This window comes from Ipomoea triloba, chromosome 14 (assembly GCF_003576645.1).
Source record: "Ipomoea triloba cultivar NCNSP0323 chromosome 14, ASM357664v1".
NCBI classification, from domain to species: Eukaryota; Viridiplantae; Streptophyta; class Magnoliopsida; order Solanales; family Convolvulaceae; genus Ipomoea; species Ipomoea triloba.
This window is the reverse complement of record NC_044929.1, coordinates 22,695,693-22,714,148: the sequence shown is the minus strand read 5'-3', so window position 1 is coordinate 22,714,148 and position 18,456 is coordinate 22,695,693. Positions and strand designations below refer to the sequence as shown.

The 18,456-nt window shown below is 36.3% G+C and overlaps 2 protein-coding genes across 2 annotated transcripts; both read left to right on the top strand.

Moving 5' to 3' along the window:
* Positions 1–2,446: 2,446 nt before the first annotated feature.
* LOC116005150 lies at positions 2,447–3,061 on the top strand. Its single transcript, XM_031245404.1, has 2 exons — positions 2,447–2,670; positions 2,852–3,061. The coding sequence occupies exons 1-2, from the start codon at positions 2,493–2,495 to the stop codon at positions 2,995–2,997; spliced, it is 324 nt and encodes a 107-aa protein (XP_031101264.1). The 5' UTR covers positions 2,447–2,492; the 3' UTR covers positions 2,998–3,061.
* Positions 3,062–8,973: 5,912 nt separating this feature from the next.
* Positions 8,974–15,905, top strand: LOC116004126 (sucrose-binding protein). Its single transcript, XM_031244058.1, has 9 exons — positions 8,974–9,226; positions 9,305–9,486; positions 10,048–10,128; positions 10,248–10,529; positions 11,465–11,868; positions 12,811–13,268; positions 14,058–14,233; positions 14,315–14,647; positions 15,287–15,905. Exons 1-9 carry the CDS (start codon positions 9,088–9,090, stop codon positions 15,740–15,742), a joined length of 2,511 nt encoding a protein of 836 aa, XP_031099918.1. The 5' UTR covers positions 8,974–9,087; the 3' UTR covers positions 15,743–15,905.
* The last annotated feature ends 2,551 nt before the right edge of the window (positions 15,906–18,456 follow it).

The following is an 18,456-nucleotide window of genomic DNA, read 5'->3' as shown; positions in this document are numbered from 1 at the left end:
ATATATATATATATATATATATATATATATATATATATATATATATATATATATATATATATATATATATATATATATATATATAATCTAATAAGAGCCAATAAATTATAAAGGGAACTAAAAAATGTTGGTCCAATTGTTTGTTAAAATAAATGATTCATATTATTTTGATTTTAGTACTTTTATTTTTTTATTCCTACTTTCATCTTTATTATATTATATATTTATTCTAAATACCTTGCATTCCATCCGGGTAAACTTTAGTAACGAAATATTTTGTTAACTATTTATTATTTTTAACTTACTCATTAATTTATATAAGAAATGTCTTATGTTCGAACCTCGTCCCAGTCAGAGTTAAACATATATAATTGTTAAACATATACTATATATGAATATGTTAGAGTATATATATTTTAAAAAATATATAATATAAAATTTAATATGAACTTTAGTCAGACAATATACATAGCATTCAAAGTTGTGCATCGAATTTTAGAAATAAGGAACCTTGAATATCATTTTTTTTTTGTATTTGTTGAAAAAAGAAACAATTCTAGGTTTTTTTTTCCGTTTTTTTCGTTTAATTAATCTTCTTTTGATTATTTAGAACAAGATTCAATATTTTAATTATGCTTTTATATTATTTGAAATGATTTAGGTCATTATGGTATTAGTACTGCAACCGTTATATCGTGGACCACGGTCCACATTACATTGTGGACCATGGTCACAAAACGATGTCGTTTCAATAAGTGGGAGACGGAGCTCCGTAACTGATACTACAGTTCATCTCAAAAGATACTGTCTTACATTTGTTTTTATATTATCGAATGGTTGTGTTGAAATGTAACTGTAGTGTATAATTGATACTAAATAACAGTTTCGCATTTGTGTTTTTATATTATCGAATAAAATTGTAGTTATATCGAAATGTAACTGTAGTTGTGTTGAAATGTAACTGCAGTGTATATGAACTGATACTGAATAATAGTTTCACATTTGTGTTTTTTTATTATTGAATGAAACTGTAGTTATATCGAAATGTAACTGGAGTTGTGTTGAAATGTAACTGCAGTGTATATGAACTGAAAGTGAATGGCGCGAAATGGAGGCCGTTTCATCTGTCCGTTTTTATTAATCAAAATGACGTCATTTTGATGCGCGGTCCACAGTAAAATTTACGTTAATATTTAGTGTTTATGTTTCTATGATGTAAGGTACATTACTTTACAAATATTGCACTATTGTTTTTTTATTTGACAAAATTTTTCTTACATGTATCATTAAAGTTACATCATTAAAAAAAATTTATGTTATTCTTCTTTTGAATATTATTAAATGTTCTTTAATTTTTATTTATTTATTTGAATATTTTGAATGATAATTTACTCATTATGTTTCTTTTTCAATATTGTAGTTACTAAAGAATAATATTATTTAAAAATCTCACTACAAGAATTACATTCAGTGACAAATTTTTTGCAACACTTCGTAATTTTTTGCAATACTTCGTAATTTAGTCACAAAAAAAATACTTTTTTTGTGACTAAAAAATAGTTCAACACTATTATGTATGATAATTGTGATAACTATTTTTTTAGTCACAGATATATAGTATGGTAATTATATTGTGACAACTAAGTATTTGTTACAAATAAGTTGTCACTATTACTAGAATATATGATAGTGTCGTAACCTAATCTTATAAGGCTACCTTTGGGGCACTTGTCTACAAAAGCAAATTAAAGGGTCTTTCATTGCAGTTCATAACTTTTTAATACCGTTATAAATATTAGTGGACTTTTAAAGATTCTCTAATAAAAATCTTGATTAAATACCTCCTCCCCTAAACTGATTACAATATAATAATACTTAGACCATGTTTAAACCGATTTACATGGCCTAACTACATTATCATCTCGAGTCATGTTTTTTAAAGCACCAATATTGAGCCCATAACTGTAAGTTGGATTTCATCTTTGAACTCTATCTTGGTTTCTCACAAAGAGAGAAAAAAAAACTAAAAAATTGTGATAATTCTGATCAAAGCGGGAACTTACGTTTTCATGAATCATTTTCGTTCATTTATATTCACATATGCTATTTTATACATAGTTTGTGCACTAACAATAAAAATATCATTACATATATAACCCTAGACCGATTAATATATAATAATTGTTCAATTATATTAATGACTCTGATAAATAATACTAAACCACGCGATTAATGAATTAAGGGAGACTACATCAGATCCACATTTAATTAATTTGTGATAAATCCGATGAAAACGTTTGTTAGTTTGGGTAGTGGTTTAATTCGTACGCAAATTAAATTATTAAAGCATCCTAAAACAACGCAACACCACAACCTACGTAGATGGCTTTAACTATAAATACCATTATCATATTGCTCCTCATCCATAATATAATCAACACTGTAATATGTACACACAAAAAAACACCAAAATAAACTAATTTAACGTAACAATGGCGACTGCCCAGAAGTTGGTTGCAGTGTTTCTATTTGTCCTTGTCGCCACCACTGAAGCTGGGGTTTACAGGGATTGCTTCGATCCTTGCCTTCCCGCTTGCATAGACAAAGGACATTCTTGGCCTGTATGCGAGCAGCATTGTGACGTCACATGTACCGCCAAAGCATATGCAGGTAAGCCCAGCCTATCAGTCAATTTTGACTTATTTGATCACTATTAGTTGTTTGGTTAGTAAGCATACTAAAATTCAAAAGGCTACTCAAAGCAGTATTTTCAATTAGTTTTTTGAGAAAAGAAATTATACCAAACAGCTATCAATTAACAGCTAATTTTGAGGTTATTTTTTATGTGCAGCCGGCGAGTTCGATGCCATGAAGATTAAAAGCCCAGGAAACAAAGACCATAAGAAATTGGACGAGCTTAAAAACGCAGGGAGCAACGAAGAGCAGGCTAAAAGCGCAGGGAGCAACGACCAAAAGCAATTAAAGGACGAGCCATGAAGGTTAAAAGTCCAGGGAATAAGCATAAGCAATTTAAGGACGGGATAAAAATCTAGAAGAATAATAAAGTACTCTATTATATTTCATAAGGTTTCTAAAACCAATTTTGTTTGATTTGAAGTCAAGATCATATAGATAGTGGCGGTTTTTAATTTACCCCTATCATGTAGACTTTATGTCACTTTTTTAATAGTTAAAAGTAAATGTTATGTTTTACTTTCTTATTGAATATAATCAAAATTTAAATAGTAAAAATAATGTTTTATTATTTTTGTATAGCAGTAATAATTTAAAAGGTAATGTTTAAAAACTTCAATAGAATCTGAACTAATAAGAACATAATTGAACCTAAGATATCTTTCAATTAATTTTACAATAAAATGTTATAAATGTTTAAAAAGATCAAAATATTATTTATTTAATTATAAAATGATTATATGTTTAAATTAATTACAAATGCCTGCAAATTACACTAGTTTGATTTTATTTTCACTACAAAATGTACTAATATTGTTGATTATGGATCTTACAAATTGAAATGAAATCCGCCCATTCACTCTCTTCTATAATCTTACAGGAAATGGTCATCTGACTTTCATTTTTTACCACAAATAGTTCTCTGTTAAAATTACCGTTGTTGTTTCTCGCAGCACGTACGCATGAAAGGCGTGGCTGCGAGCGTTCCACGCACCGATCCGATGCGTGTCGTGGCCGGTGTGCGCTGGATGTTGAATACCAGTGCCCGGTATTGCTACCGTGTTGCCCGCTTCATGAGGGCGCCCGAACACCGAGTTTTTTGACGACGACGACACTATCAGCTCCTGCATTCGGCCGAACATTTAAATCGACTTACTTGTGCCGGAGCCTACCAGTGCCGAGTCAACCCTCGGTGTGCCCGGATGTGCGTCGTGGCCGATACATCCCGTCATTTACGTATGAGAAGGCGGGCACCCGATACATCCCGTCATTTACGTATGAGAAGGCGGGCACCCTCATACGGAGCTGACGAGACGAGTTGGGGCACGTCCCTCCCTCGGAACCAAGCGAACAAAATTTCTGTTAAATAGGTGTTAAATCTAGGGGTAATATCGTCAAATTTATTAATATTTCTGTTAAATAAGTGTTAAATCTAGGGATAATATCGTCAAATTTATTAATATTATTATGATTACTTCTTTTTGAGAATTATACGAGGGCTAAGTTAATAAATATAATCTGACAATTTTATTTAATTTGAATATTATAGGATTATATAATATATTATTGGAGAATATCTCTCGTAGGATACACCCACCACATGTTAATGTCATTGAATTGCATGTTTGATCAGAAGTGAATATTAAATAAATTAAACGATATTATTCCCTGCTGATCTTATCCTTTAATTTACACCATATATGGCATGATTCAAATGGTTCAGTTCAATTATGGCGATTATTTGCTCCAAAAAAAAATAATCGAGTTTGATAGAATATAATTCTCGTATCAAAAAATTATAAGTTAGATGGAATTATTTCAGTAGTATTTATATCTCCTATAAGATCGATTATTACAAAAGAAGTGAGAACTTTCTCTAAACTATATATGACGATTATTTCATTATTGAAAAAAGAATTTGTCCAATTTTTATTAAACGTCATATTATAGAGATTTGATAACATTCTTCCCTAAAATTTTCCTTTTCAATTGTTGCACATCGCCCTTATTTTTCTTGCATAACCCTGTTAATTATGATCATATTTTTTCTTTTACAAATGAAATATTGAGACTGAACAAGATTATTTAGTAAGAGCCTAAGAGGCATTAAAAAGTACTAAAATACCCATCCATGTACTAAGTAAAATTTTAATAGAGTTTAATAATTTTGTTGCTCCAAAAAATTAAAACTGCAACTTTTTTGAAGAATTAGGGGTATATATTGTAACGGTTAAAAGTTAGAGACTAAAACCGCTAGTAATGAACAATTGATGGACTAAAATTGTATTTCGATCTTTTCCTATAGCTATAAAGTACAAATATTTAAATATTTCTTAATGCAATTAATTATCTCTCACTTATGAATTGCGAACTATTATACAGGAGCGGAGTTTATCCAGCACACACCATCGGGTAGTGGCTATAGCTTTACCTTGTCATCTAAAAAATATTTTAATATTTTAACCTCATTTTCTATTTATTTTGGGAACGTAATATATTATTACATGGCAAAAACTTGTGTGAGACCGTCTCACCATGAGACGGGTCGGGTCGGGTCGAGATGCAAATGTAACACTTATATGCACAAATGTCATACTTATATGCTCAAATGTAATACTAATCAGGAATAAAATTTTTGTTACTTATAAGGGTAAATGTAATACTTTTAAGGAAAAATACAATGATTTAAAAGTATTACATTTGTCCTCAAAAGTATTATATTTGCCCTTATAAGTAAGGGACACTTGTCAACATTACTTATTATGAAAAATGTAATACTTTTTCTCTTATAAGTAACAAAAATTGTATTATTGATTAGTGTTATATTTGAGCATATAAGTATGACATTTGCATGGTGCTTTGATCCGACCCGACCCGTCTCACGAACAAGGATCCGTGAGATGGTCTCACCCAAGTGTGACCCTTATTACATGGATTTACATAATAATTAAGGTAACCGGGCTCGTGTCGACAGCTCTAGTGCTCTATCGAGGCCCCTTCCGACAAAGAGAGAATGTAATTCATGGTAACTCTTCTGAAGAGTTGCTCCCTTTCTGTGCTCCCTTTCATATCCCTGATCTTTCTCCTTAAACCTCCCTGTGCCCACTATGCGGGCAGGTTTACTGTTTCTTAGCAGAAGGGTTTATATTTGATGTTTAAAAAAAAATAAAAATATCTCGGGTATATATAGTTTTAATTTCTGATCAGGTTAGAAATGGGATAATTTTCAACCGCGAACTAATATTTATTTGATTATGTGTGTGCAGCTAAGTTGGATAGCATGGCTTGAAGAAGGACGTACCAAGGACAGGATGAAAAAAATAAAGGCATGCAGATGATGATACGGGATAAGATGAATAATAATGTAATTATAATATAAGTAGTCAAATAAATTGTTTTTTTTTTTAATTTTGTTAAATTACGAATTACCTACATTATTGTACTGATTGTACAAGGTGTAACTAAATGTTATTCATTGATTAATGATGAGTTATTACTCATTTAATTATGTTTTCACATTGTCATGAACGGATGCAATTGTGCTTTTAGGGTGCTGCCTCGGAGTCTCGGATTAGAAAAATGGGAAAATCATTGTAGAACTATATCAAAAAAATTATGATTAAGTAATTAATATATTTATAAATTACCTCCTTAATGTGGAATTACTTTTTATGTTCTTCATTCTTACCAAACCATTTGGGTCAATGACCCTAATAAAGAGGGCAACTTCCCAATAATACGGCTTCGAAAGCATGATTTTCGAGTTTAGTAATGATCTTTCGTTTTAATTTGATTTGGATCTCATCACAAATTAAAATCTCCAAACCATTGATTCTTGAAAGAACATATAGAAAGTGATTGACTTCCCGACTCTTGTTAATCGTTGTCTTTGTAATTTAAAAGATGTGGAGCTGACGGAGTGACATTATTGAAATTAATATTTTATAACATTATTGAAAGGATATCTCTAATAGCTCTCCATAAGAATGTCTTCCATTTGGGTGGTGATTTAATTTTTCACAGGAAATTCCACTTGGTAAAACCGAGTGGGTTTGAGGGTACCTCTCACATAATGCACCTATAAGCACTCTTTACAGAATAGTCTCCACATGAGTCACAGAACCAGTACTAAGAATCCTGATATGATGGGCAAACAGGGACCCTTATGATACGGTTCACATCTCCAGGCTCAAAAATGTCCCTTAGTATAGACACATCCCAGGTCCGAGTAACTAATCATAATATAGAAAACAATAAAACTAAATAGATTTAACTCATTTAAGAATTTAAGAATCTTTTTTAATGTATTTAATGTATATATTTACAAATGGTGGGCATATGATATACTATTCCTGATTTTCTGGAGTTTGACCTATTATTATGGCAAGACAATGTACTTCCTCAAACAATGCAAAACCTCAAACAAATTCGTGTCTTAGGATTGATCAGAGAATTTTTTATTTTTTTTAAGTAAAAGAAAAAAAGTCCTATATGTGTGCAGTGTGTGTATATATACCTTGTACTGGTAGGAAATAAACATCAAAACAAAAAACAAAAAACAAAATTGAGAGAAGAAAAAGAGAGAAAAATGGCCGTTGATAAGAAGTTTGCCACATTATTTGTGCTTTGCATGGTTGTACTCTCTGCCTTAACGTTTTCTAAAGTGGAAGCTGATGAAGAATACGATAATTGCAAAGAAAAATGCGAAGATGATTGCAAGACTAAGGGTAGCAGCGAAACCGTGTGCGCGATGGAGTGTGACACTAAATGTGGTGCCAATGTTGTCAAAGGTACTTTACTATAAATCAATTTTTCACATAACTAATGTCTCATTCGAAAGTAAATAAACTATCGATCTGATCAAATTGAATTATTTTCATTAATACTTTTAATAACAACATTCTCACTTTGTTGAATTGCTTCATATGTGCAGATAAAGTTAGTTCAATGATGCCATAGAGAGTTAAATTCTGCCGATGGGAGCGTTCTATGGGCCTGCAAAGAAATTAAATAACCTCTAAAGCTGAGAGAGATGGAATGAATAATTGGAGTAGAGGAGATGAATAGAAATCTGTATGTTGTTACACGACCAATGGAATATAATAATTGATTTTTTTAATTTTTCTAATTTTCTCACAATCGCTTTGTAAGATATCATCTCGAATTAATTAAATTATTATCGTAATATTATAATTCTGCAAGGCTACAATGTCAGTAATTTGAAGGGTGATGGAATAAATAATTCTTAAATCAAGTACCGAGGTGTGTGGGGGTAATAAATATATAAATTAAGCTTGAAACTCATTTATTAGAAACGATTACTTTATTTATATATACGTGAATCTTACTTCAACTATGAATTTCTTTTGAGAGGAGTAGGTAGAGTATAATTATTCCTGATCTTAAAGGTAAGCCCTTGACACATTACCAGATTTAGATTATCTGGATCAAACGCTCTCTAAAGAGTAGTAGATAGGGTATAATTATTCCCAATCTTGAGGGCATGTCAAGCCCCGGTCCGGTAAAGATTTGAACCAAACGCTCTCTAAAAGAGTAGTAGGTTGAGTATAATTATTCTCAATCTTAAGGGCCCTTCAAGCCCTGGTCCGATAGAGATCTAAACCAAACGCTCTCTAAAGAGTAGTAGGTAGAGTAATTATTCCCAATCTCAATGGCCTTTAAGCCCCGGTTCGATAAAGTACTCGGGAGGATGTAAAGCAAGACCTTGAGAGCAACCTCGGCCGATCCGATAAAGCACAATGAGCCTCTCCTCATTTTAAGAGGTTACATTTGAAATGATGTAAAGTTAGACTTCTGCTTACTATGCACAAAGAGCCATCACTTTTGAGAGATTACTTTTACACTACCACGGGGAAGACTCAATTCTGAATTATTATTTTTAAATTTTACTCCTGTGACCAATCGAACAGTCATCTCACAGAACAGTCATCTAGATGAGAAATAAGATTGAACTTTTTAATTAATATTTCAAGCCGCGTTCCCCACGAGCCACGAGGCTAGAAATATTATTATTTTTATGATGGTATAATTATTAACTCATATAAAATTTAATAAATAAAAGAGCCGTTTCATCATCCCTATATAATAAATCCAGTCCCATACTCCTGCTGATTCACCAGCCCACATCACAAAGTTCATCCGCAAATCTCGAAGATGAGAGTGAGAACAGGGGAGTATGCTGTGCTATCCTTTGCCCTCTTGCTTGCATCCGCGACGGTAGCTTTAAGCAAGGAGGAGCATCAATGCTTGGCGGTGGGAGAACATCACGCCGGAAGTTGCGGCCGCCGGCACGGCGGAGAGGAGCAGTATCCTTTCGTTTTCCAGCGGGAGGAGTTCGAAACTCAGGCGGCGTCCGGTGAGAGCATTTTCCGAATGCTTCCCAGATTCTCCGACCGGTCGGACTTGTTCGAGGGAATTAAGGATTACCGTCTCGCTTTTCTTTTGGTGGAATCGCAAACCTTTGTTGTCCCATATCACGAGGACGCTGAGTTCATTTGCACTGTTGTTTTAGGTACATTGACCGACCGGAATGTTTTTCGTTTTAACTAAGAGTTTAAATGGATTCAGAGATGTATTTATTATCGTGCAGGAAGGGGAAGTGTGGCTGTAATCCGGCAAGACGGGAAGGAAAGCTTCAACATTTACGAGGGGGACGTGTTGAGGATTCCGCCTGGGACGACAACTTACATAGTGAACACCGACAACGTTAAAAAAGTTCCACTTGAGTTCTTCATTCTTATACGGAGCATCTCCACCCCCGGTCGTTTTGAGGTAATTACTTCATCTTTGATAATTAGGACTTAATTTATGAAAGTATATTCGCCAGTGTTGCAAAAGTTCCATTTGCGCCTAGGCGCTAGGCGTTGACTGTATCATTATAATTGGTAGTCTAGCTAGTCGGTAGGCTAGACGCCTAACTAAATTCACTAAGCCTGCGGAGGCCACTTAAGTGTTGACCGTTTAGGTCTTCTAGCGCCCGCCTTGACCGCTTAGGCCTCCTCAGTCCACCTTGATCACTTAGGCCTCCTAGGTGCCAACCTTGATGGCTTAGGCCTCATAAACACCGACTAGGTAACTGATTAGTTATTGTTCTTTTTCTTAATAGATTATTTCAATAAAAACGATACCATTTTGAATAAAATAATCTTAAATTGTTCAAATTCTATATGTTTTTTTAAAAATAAAAAATACACTAGCGTCTAGGTGCCCCTGGCCCTCGAGGAGGGTCTAACAATTTTTTCAACATGATCCGGACTAAAAGTGAAAGAAAAATAAATCTCTATTATTTTATATATATTTATACTTATCAATTATTGGTGTTGCACGGTGCAGTTCTTCTCCGGCGCCGCAGGAAAGAAGCCGATGTCGTTCTTCAAAGGCTTTAGCCGTGAAACACTGGAAGCAGCTTTGAACGTAAGTTTAATTAATTAATTGATTTCCGATTGATTATTACATGGTTGGACCGGAAACTGTTCGCCGACGGCTAACGTGTATATATGATTATAATTCTTGACTTATATATATATATATAGACGAAGTGGGAGACAATAGAAGGTGTATTGTTCGGAGAAGCGCAGGAAGAAGGTCCTTTCCTTAAAGTGACCGAAGAACAGCTAAGGTCTCTGAGCCAAGAAGGAGACGAGGGTGGCATTAGGCCTTTCAGAGGCGACGAAACGTCAAAGGACAGAACCATCAATGTCTTCCCGCACAAAACTGTGTCCAACCAGTTTGGTGTAATCTACGAAGTGGGCACTAAACATTTCAAACCGCTCGATGAAGTTGACGTCAATGCCGCTTTCGTCAACATCACAGAGGTAATTAATTAATTACTACAATATTTCACCAAAAAATTATACAATGTTGTACAACATGTAATCTTAATTAGGATCACAATTCACTTTATAATTAGTTTATAATTAGGAATGTTAAAGTGAGTTGAAACTTGTAGATCAGATTAGTCCATACTTACACAACAGGAATCTTAATTTGCATAGTACATTTTTATTATATTAAAAATATATTATTCGTCTACTGAATGTAGATTATACAAAATAATATATTTTTAGTACTCAAATAATAATGTATTTTCCCTTAATATAATGCACATTTCTAATATACTAACAAGGCGTTTGGTTGGGAAAGGGAATTAAGAGAAAAAAGAATTGTAATTTGGTGGGAAAAGAATAAGATTGGAATGAAGAAAGAATTGGAATTATAGTGTTTGGTATGTAGAAATATTAGTACAAATTGAAAAGTAAGAAGTGACAGAATGATTAAAATGCCCTTATTTTTGTACTGAATATACAGTCTTTGATAGTATGATTCACACAGCTGTGTGGACCATAATGATTGTGCACAACACTGAGGCCAGTTAAGGCCGGCCACAATGGATTGCAAAAATTTGGGCCTAACCAACTTGGCCGGTGTATGCCCGCAGCTTGCGCCAATCGGTTATTGGGCCAACGCGCATGGGATGAGTTATGATTACTTGAATATTAGCCCATTGACTTTGCAAGCCAGCTTGCAAAAACTCACTAAAAATTAAGTTTGTAGTGAGTGAGTCGGGATACTTTAAAAATAGTACAATACTATATCTCTATTTCCCCTGTTTTAATCAGAAAAATTAGATTATAGAGTAAGAATCAAACTTATAACCTTCTAATTACTAAGCCAAATTAACTTAGTTGGGTTATCCCATAACACATATAATCTTGTTTATTTCTGGCTCTCTGTGTGTGTATATATGCAGGGAGGAATGTTGGGTCCATTTTTCAACACGAGAGCGACACAAGTAGCAGTAGTGCTGGAAGGGGAAGGGTGGCTAGAAATTGGATGTCCCAAAAACAATTACCAAACAGTGAGGTCGAAGCTGAAAACGGGGATGGTTGTGGTGATCCCTCCGGGATATCCTTACGTGAGCGTGGCGACAAGTAATCCTAGTAAAAGTCTGCAGTTCGGTTGGTTCGACATTAACGGGCGAGGCAACGAAAGAGTAACGCTCGCCGGGACCAACAACCTGTTTATTAAACTGGGAAAAACGGCCAAGAAGTTGTCGTTCGCCGGTTCCGATGAAGAGGCTGTTAATGTGGTGTTCGGTAGCCAGCCGCTTGAGTTGTTCTTCAAGGCGCCTCCCAGCAGCTTGAATCCTGACCAGTGATACATGTCAAGAGTTTCAGCTTGTTAATTAGTTTGGAATTATGAGAATAAATCCACTATATATTGTTGGTTTTGTTGCAATCGGTCCAATATATATTGTTGGTTTTATTGGGATTGGTCCAATATACAGAGTATACTTTAAGGAATAAGTATATTAAGGCTTTTCTTAATCTAAATGAGTGGTTCAAGTGGCAAATAAGTTTCTGTAAGGACGATTTTTGGGATATTCAGATCCCTCTAAGTGAACGAGAAATTAAGGCTTTATGCTTAATTTAGAGTATCCATGTAATTGTGAGATGTATTTGTCATTCTTTCTAGGGGTTTTGGAATTTTACACAATTTTAAACGTTTAATACTAATTATCAATAATTAATCGAATAACCCTCCAAAATAGGCAACTAGCAATAGAGTGTGATGACCCAGTACAAGAGACACAGAGTGAGTATAGTCGAGATTGTGTTAATACCGTATGAACATCTCAACTGGTCACATGAATGAAGTTTGGGAGAAGAGATCATGAATCGAATCAACAATTAGGTGGAATTTGAAAGTGATTTTTCTTTGACTTTACTCAACAATTATATCTTTAATTTACCAGAAAGTTAACAGTCAAAAAATAATAAATAGCTCTCACAAAAATCAGATTTGAAACCAGCTCACCTAGTGATTATTTAACAAATTGTATGATAAACTTAACTGGTTATTGGATTATTTGGATCCCCAGAATCTGACATAATGGACTCAAATAAAAATGGTACGCGGCGAGCATCCTCGTACTCATGAGACACGTATCATTTACACTAGACATCTGTCTCCGTGCATGTCTTTGCATGCGCAATCCACCGATCTTCTTCATCCCAATCTTCACCCAAACCTTACTATAAATCCACCTCCAATCTTCCCCCTTCTTCATCACTCTAACCATCAATTTATCCTCAGAAAAAAATCGTCACAAGAAACCATGATTCTGAAAACTCTAGGCTTCGTGGTGTTCTTCGCCTTGGCCGCCGTGGCTCTGGGCACAATGGACCCGGAGCTCCAAACATGCCGACATCAGTGCCGAGTCCAGATGGGATTCGACCAACAACAGCGCCAAGCGTGCCTGGAGAAGTGCGAGCGGTATATTCGTGAGAAAGAAGGGAGGGAGGGAGAACACGGCGGCGGGGAAGAGGAGAGACAGGGAGGGGATAATAATCCTTATGTGTTCCAGCCGCGGCATTTCCAAACTGCGCACAGGTCCCAACAGGGGAGATTCTCGGTGCTTCCTCGGTTTACCGAGCGGTCGAACCTGTTCGAGGGGATTGAGAATTTCCGTTTTGGTGTGCTTGAAGTGGAGTCCAAAACCATGGTCGCTCCGAGCCACCAGGACGCCGACTTGGTCGGGTTTGTCGCCGAGGGTACGTATACACAACACTGTTTAATTTACTGTTGTAGGGAGCATGGTTCCAGTAAAGGTTAATCTGGTTGCGCTAGTCTGGTGAAATGGATGAGTTAAATCAGTTGCCGAATTAGGCCCATCTTAGGCGGGCTTCTAGGCGGTCGAGTTGGCCAAATTAGCGCCTAGGGGCACTTAGGTGGTGTGCTCGTGTGTCTCGGTGGCCACTGAGTTGGCCGAATTAAGTTCTAGGCGGGTGTTTAGGCCAAGTCTGCCAAGTTGGCAGAATTAGGACCTAGGCGACGCCTAGGTGATGTGCAGATTTGGTCACCACCAAATTGGCTAAATTAAGCGCCAAGTTGGCCGAATTAGGACCTAGGCGACGCTTAGGTGGTGTGCCGAGGTGGTCACCATCAAATTGGCTAAATTAAGCCCTAGGCGGGTGCTTAGGTGGTCTGCCTAGGTGGACACCGAGTTGGCCGAATTAGGCCCTAGGCGGGCGCTTAGGTGGCCGAATTAGGTCTACACTGAGTTGGCTGAATTAGGGGTAGGCTCCGAATTAGGTGCTAGGCGGGCACCTAACCAATGTTTCGGAGGGAAATCACCACGATCTAGGGCACCCAGTTGGCCAAATTAAGCCCTAAGCGGGCGCTTAGGTTCTAAGTCCTGAATTAAGTGCTAGGCGGGCACCTAAGCCGGTGTTTCAGAGGGAACTCCACGATCTAGGTCACCTAGAGCCTATACCTATTTTTGCTAACAGGTGTTAAGTGAGGTGTTGTTTTTCACATAATTTTGTGGGTTTAATCTACAGGTGAGGGAACGTTGAACATAATCTGGAAAAACAAGAGAAAAAGCTACGATATCCGTGTCGGCTCCATTGTGTTCATACCCGCCGGAGCTACGACGTATCTGTTCAACACAGATAACAACAACAAGCTCGTCATAATCAAACTGATCCAAACCATTTCAACCCCAGGCCGTTTCCAGGTGATTAATTAATGATTAACCCAACCTTTTACACTGCAATTCTCGGACAATTAAAACTAAACTTCTCCATTATTTCCGCAGTTCTTCTTCGGCACCGGCCGGAATTCGTTCTTGAACGCCTTCAAATCAAGCATATTGGAAGCCGCTTATGATGAAAGCAAGGAGACAATAGAGAAAGTGTTGGGAGGACGGGACGATAGCCCTTTCATACAAGTATCTGATGAGCAACTCAAGTCTCTGAGCAAAGGAGATGATACCATTTGGCCCTTCAAAACGGATAAGTCGTCGTCGAAGACAGTGGATATCTTCAAGCACAAAAGCGTTTCAAACAACTATGGCCAACTCTTTGAAGTTGACAACGATGATTTGAAGGCGCTTGGAGATATCGAGGTTGCTTTCGCCAACATTACTCGAGTAAGTTCTCACTATCATCGTATCCTTGATCTAATCATGGTTCCTCCTAATATAATCATGGTTCTTCCTCTAATTAGGAGGGTCACAATGCCATTAGAGTCACAATGCACTTGTGAGGGGTATTTATTTACTTACTTCAGATTAGGATCACAATACAATATTTGCTTACTTAGTTCAGTCTGATTAGGGTCACAATGCACTTGTGAGGGGTATTTATTTACTTACTTCAAATGAGGATCACAATGCACTATTTGCTTACTTAGTTCAGTCTAATAAGGGTCACAATGCAGTTGTGAGGGGTATTTATTTACTTACTTCAGATTAGGATCACAATGCAGTATTTATTTACTTACTTTAGTCTGATTAGGGTCACAATGCAATCTAACGGGTCACAATGCAGTACTTACTAGTCTGATAGGGTCACAGTGTACTATTTACTTATTTAGTTCAATCTAATTTGGATCACAATCTAATATTTACTTATTTGGCTCAGTCAGTTACACTTTATTGTGGGGTCACAATGCAGTCTAACGGGTCACAATGTAGTATTTACATACTTAGTTCAGCCTAATTAGGATCACCATACAATATTTAATATTTTTTCCTAATGAATTTACACATATAATCTTGGGTGTGTAGGGAGGAATGTTAGGCCCACTCTTCAACACAAGAGCCACAAAGCTAGCCTTTGTGGTGGACGGCAACGGGTGGGGCCAAATGGCCTGCCCTCACGTCTCTTCCCAGTCATCAGAACACACCCAAGAAGGAGCCACTCCAACCTACGAGACCATGAACGCCCAACTCCGACCCGGCACGCTCTTCATCATCCCGCCCGACCACCCTTACGTGACCATCGCCTCCCAGGACCACAACCTGCAGATCGTCTGCTTCAACATCAATGCCGATGAGAACGACGAGCGCGTGCCCCTCGCCGGCAAGAACAACTTGTACAGCAACTTGGACGATACTGCTAAGGAAATCGCGTTCGGGGTCAGCTCGAAACTGGTGGATCAAGTGTTCGAAGATGACAACGATTTTGAGCTGTTCTCTAAGGGGCCTGAGTGGCAGCAGCGCGAGGAGCGTGCTGATCAGTAGTGGGGCGTCCGTGCCCGCGTGACATGCATCCTCGTACTACATGATACTATGCCAGCCAGTTTGTTTTAATAAGGTCGAGACTTATATGTATGAAATGTGTCATATAATGAATGTGGTGGCGCAGAGCTGAGATGTAGATAAATCGAGATGCCCTAAATATAACTGGATCTATAAATAAACCTCTACCGGAATCCTTTTGCTTGCTTACAACTATTTTTTTTTTTTTATTTACATTAGTTACCTTAGACTAATCTTAAATCTTAAATCTTTCAGAGACTCTAAACTCTAATGAACGCTTAACAAACTAATGAACGCTTAACAAACCAATACGAACAGAATTTTTAAAAACTTAGACAAACGAACTCTAAACACTAATGAACGCTTAACAAACTAATATGAACAAACCAACCAATACGAACAGAATTTTTAAAAACTTAAACAAACGAACACGAACTTAAACAAACGAACACGAACTTCTGTTCGTTTGTTTATGTTTTGTTGGTTAACATTTCAATGACTCCTACCCACCCTTAGGTTTCAGTGGGATTTGGGTCTTACAAGTTAGATATATACTCTATTATTTACTTTCAACTTCTACTATCCAACCATTCTTTTTATTCAAAAAAATATTACATGTACTCTCACTTTTTACTGTAAATCATACCAATTCTTTTTATTCAAAAAAATGTAAATCATACCAATTCTTTTTAAAAAAATATTACATGTACTCTCACTTTTTACTGTAAATCATACCAATTTACTGTAAATCAGGTTTAGAGTCATTTTGGATTGGCCTATTAGTTTCGGGTTTTTGGCAGTTGATGTCAATAAAGACTATACAAATTTGGACCAACCAAACGTTCTACATTTGAAGAAAAACGTTAATGTGAGCCCACAAAGAAACCTATCTACATGGGAGCCCAATGACAAGAAACATAAAAAGGCAAAAGTTTATGTTGGCCTCACGCTGGCAAACAGGAAGGCTACAATGTACGTGTAGTGGTACGTTCTATGAAACCTGCAATAATCAGGAGAGGCTGTAAACAATGTACGAGAATTGAAAGATGGAGAAGTGAGCAAATGACCATGTTGATTGATTTGGTTGGATTTTGGCAGTATTTCCAATTTGTTTTGACTAATTTGTGTCCACCCATGACCCACCAACCCACTCACCCTATTGGCTTCTTCTTCGTCCCCAGTCTGCTGCAGCATCGACACAGATCAGATGCAGTAGTAATCATGACTGCGCTGACGCGTGGATCAAAGCCCCCGCTTATATAGTTACTTGAATTTCAGTGTATAGTTCTATTCAACTCAGGTACTTATGGCAGTAATTTTTCTTGGGAAGCTATTAATTGACTAATCATTGTTCAAACTGCTAAAAGTAGAAATTACATTGACGGGGAAGGTACAAATTGACTAATCATTTTCAATTAATTTTTCTTAAGAGATTACATTGACAAGAAGGTTTATTATCTTAATCTTGGCTTTTAGCCACCTAAAAGTTAATTTCTTTCAAGAAATTACATTGACGGGGAGTTTTAGTGCCTTAAAGTTGGCTCTTCGCCACTTAAGGCTATAGTATGTGCAGTTTGCTCATTGAAGTGTGTGAATTGTGTTATGAGACAATTCGAGGAATATAATAAAAGTTATTCTAGGGGTGTATAAAGCTAGTCATTTTCAAGAACTCCCATTAACAACTAGGTTTGGCACCTCGGTGGTGACTTTTCACCATTTTAGGGCATTTTCATTAATGTATTTTGAGTAGGTTTTTGAGGAGACCAAACTAAGGTAGAGGAGAGAGGGCCAGGAGGGGAGAGAGAGAAGGACATTGGTCTTTGCTGAAAGATCTAAGTTTTTGTCAGCTTTGTGAGCCCCACTAAGAAAGACAAGACAAGGCGCATAAATCTTTACTTTTTTTAAAAAAATTATTTTTTTTTGTTTTTCAGGCATGAATTAATCCTAAATATGAGTTCCATTACACCAATGCCAAAGACATTAGTTTTATTGCAACACATGATGTCTGAAATGAAGCATGTGAGGTCTGAGCAACGAAGAAATGGGGGCACAGTGACAGTATGGTAATTAGCCAAATGGGCAGACAAGATTCATCTGAAATGGCATGGTTTCATGGGACCACCTCAAACAACACTACTGCCACTCCTACACGTTTCTTTTTTCCTGTTCCAAAAAAGCCCTTTCATCACACTTCAATGTTGGATCCAATTACTCATCTTTTTCTCTGCTAATATAATATATAATCCATTAAAGACTAACAAAAGGTTACATCTTCCTTTTTATTAGTTTATAGTATCAGAAATGGTCAATCCTTTGCTGCCACAAAGGAAACCAAACCACTCTCTTACTAAGATTCTTGTCTCCCCTTTTGCCATTTTCATAACATTTCTTTATCTTCTCCATGTTCAAGAAAGAATAATAGTGGTTGTCATGCATGCCATTATCAAACCAAAAAAAAAATAAAAATCAAGAATTGAGTCAAACACATAACATAACGAAAACTCGAAAAGTAAAACAAAATGAATCTGCTTACTGTGCTTGGGTCATCCCCAATAGTTATTTTTGAGAAAGCGAGGATGATGTGGAGGAGAGAGAGAAGAAATGGATTCTCGCTGGAAGTATAGTTTTTTGTCTGAAAATGTGGGGCCCGCATGGAGAAAAAGTTGCACCACACATGCACATTCAGGGCAACTTGC

What these genes read in the sequence shown, in the direction of transcription:
- LOC116004126 (XM_031244058.1), top strand. Translation starts at nt 9,088, where the DNA reads ATGCTTCCCAGATTCTCCGACCGGTCGGACTTGTTCGAGGGAATTAAG. An exon ending in CTTTCGTCAACATCACAGAG is followed by an intron (nt 10,530 to 11,464) that starts GTAATTAATTAA and finishes GTATATATGCAG; the next exon opens with GGAGGAATGTTGGGTCCATT. An exon ending in CAACCCCAGGCCGTTTCCAG is followed by an intron (nt 14,234 to 14,314) that starts GTGATTAATTAA and finishes TTATTTCCGCAG; the next exon opens with TTCTTCTTCGGCACCGGCCG.
- LOC116005150 (XM_031245404.1), top strand. Translation starts at nt 2,493, where the DNA reads ATGGCGACTGCCCAGAAGTTGGTTGCAGTGTTTCTATTTGTCCTTGTC. An exon ending in TACCGCCAAAGCATATGCAG is followed by an intron (nt 2,671 to 2,851) that starts GTAAGCCCAGCC and finishes TTTTATGTGCAG; the next exon opens with CCGGCGAGTTCGATGCCATG.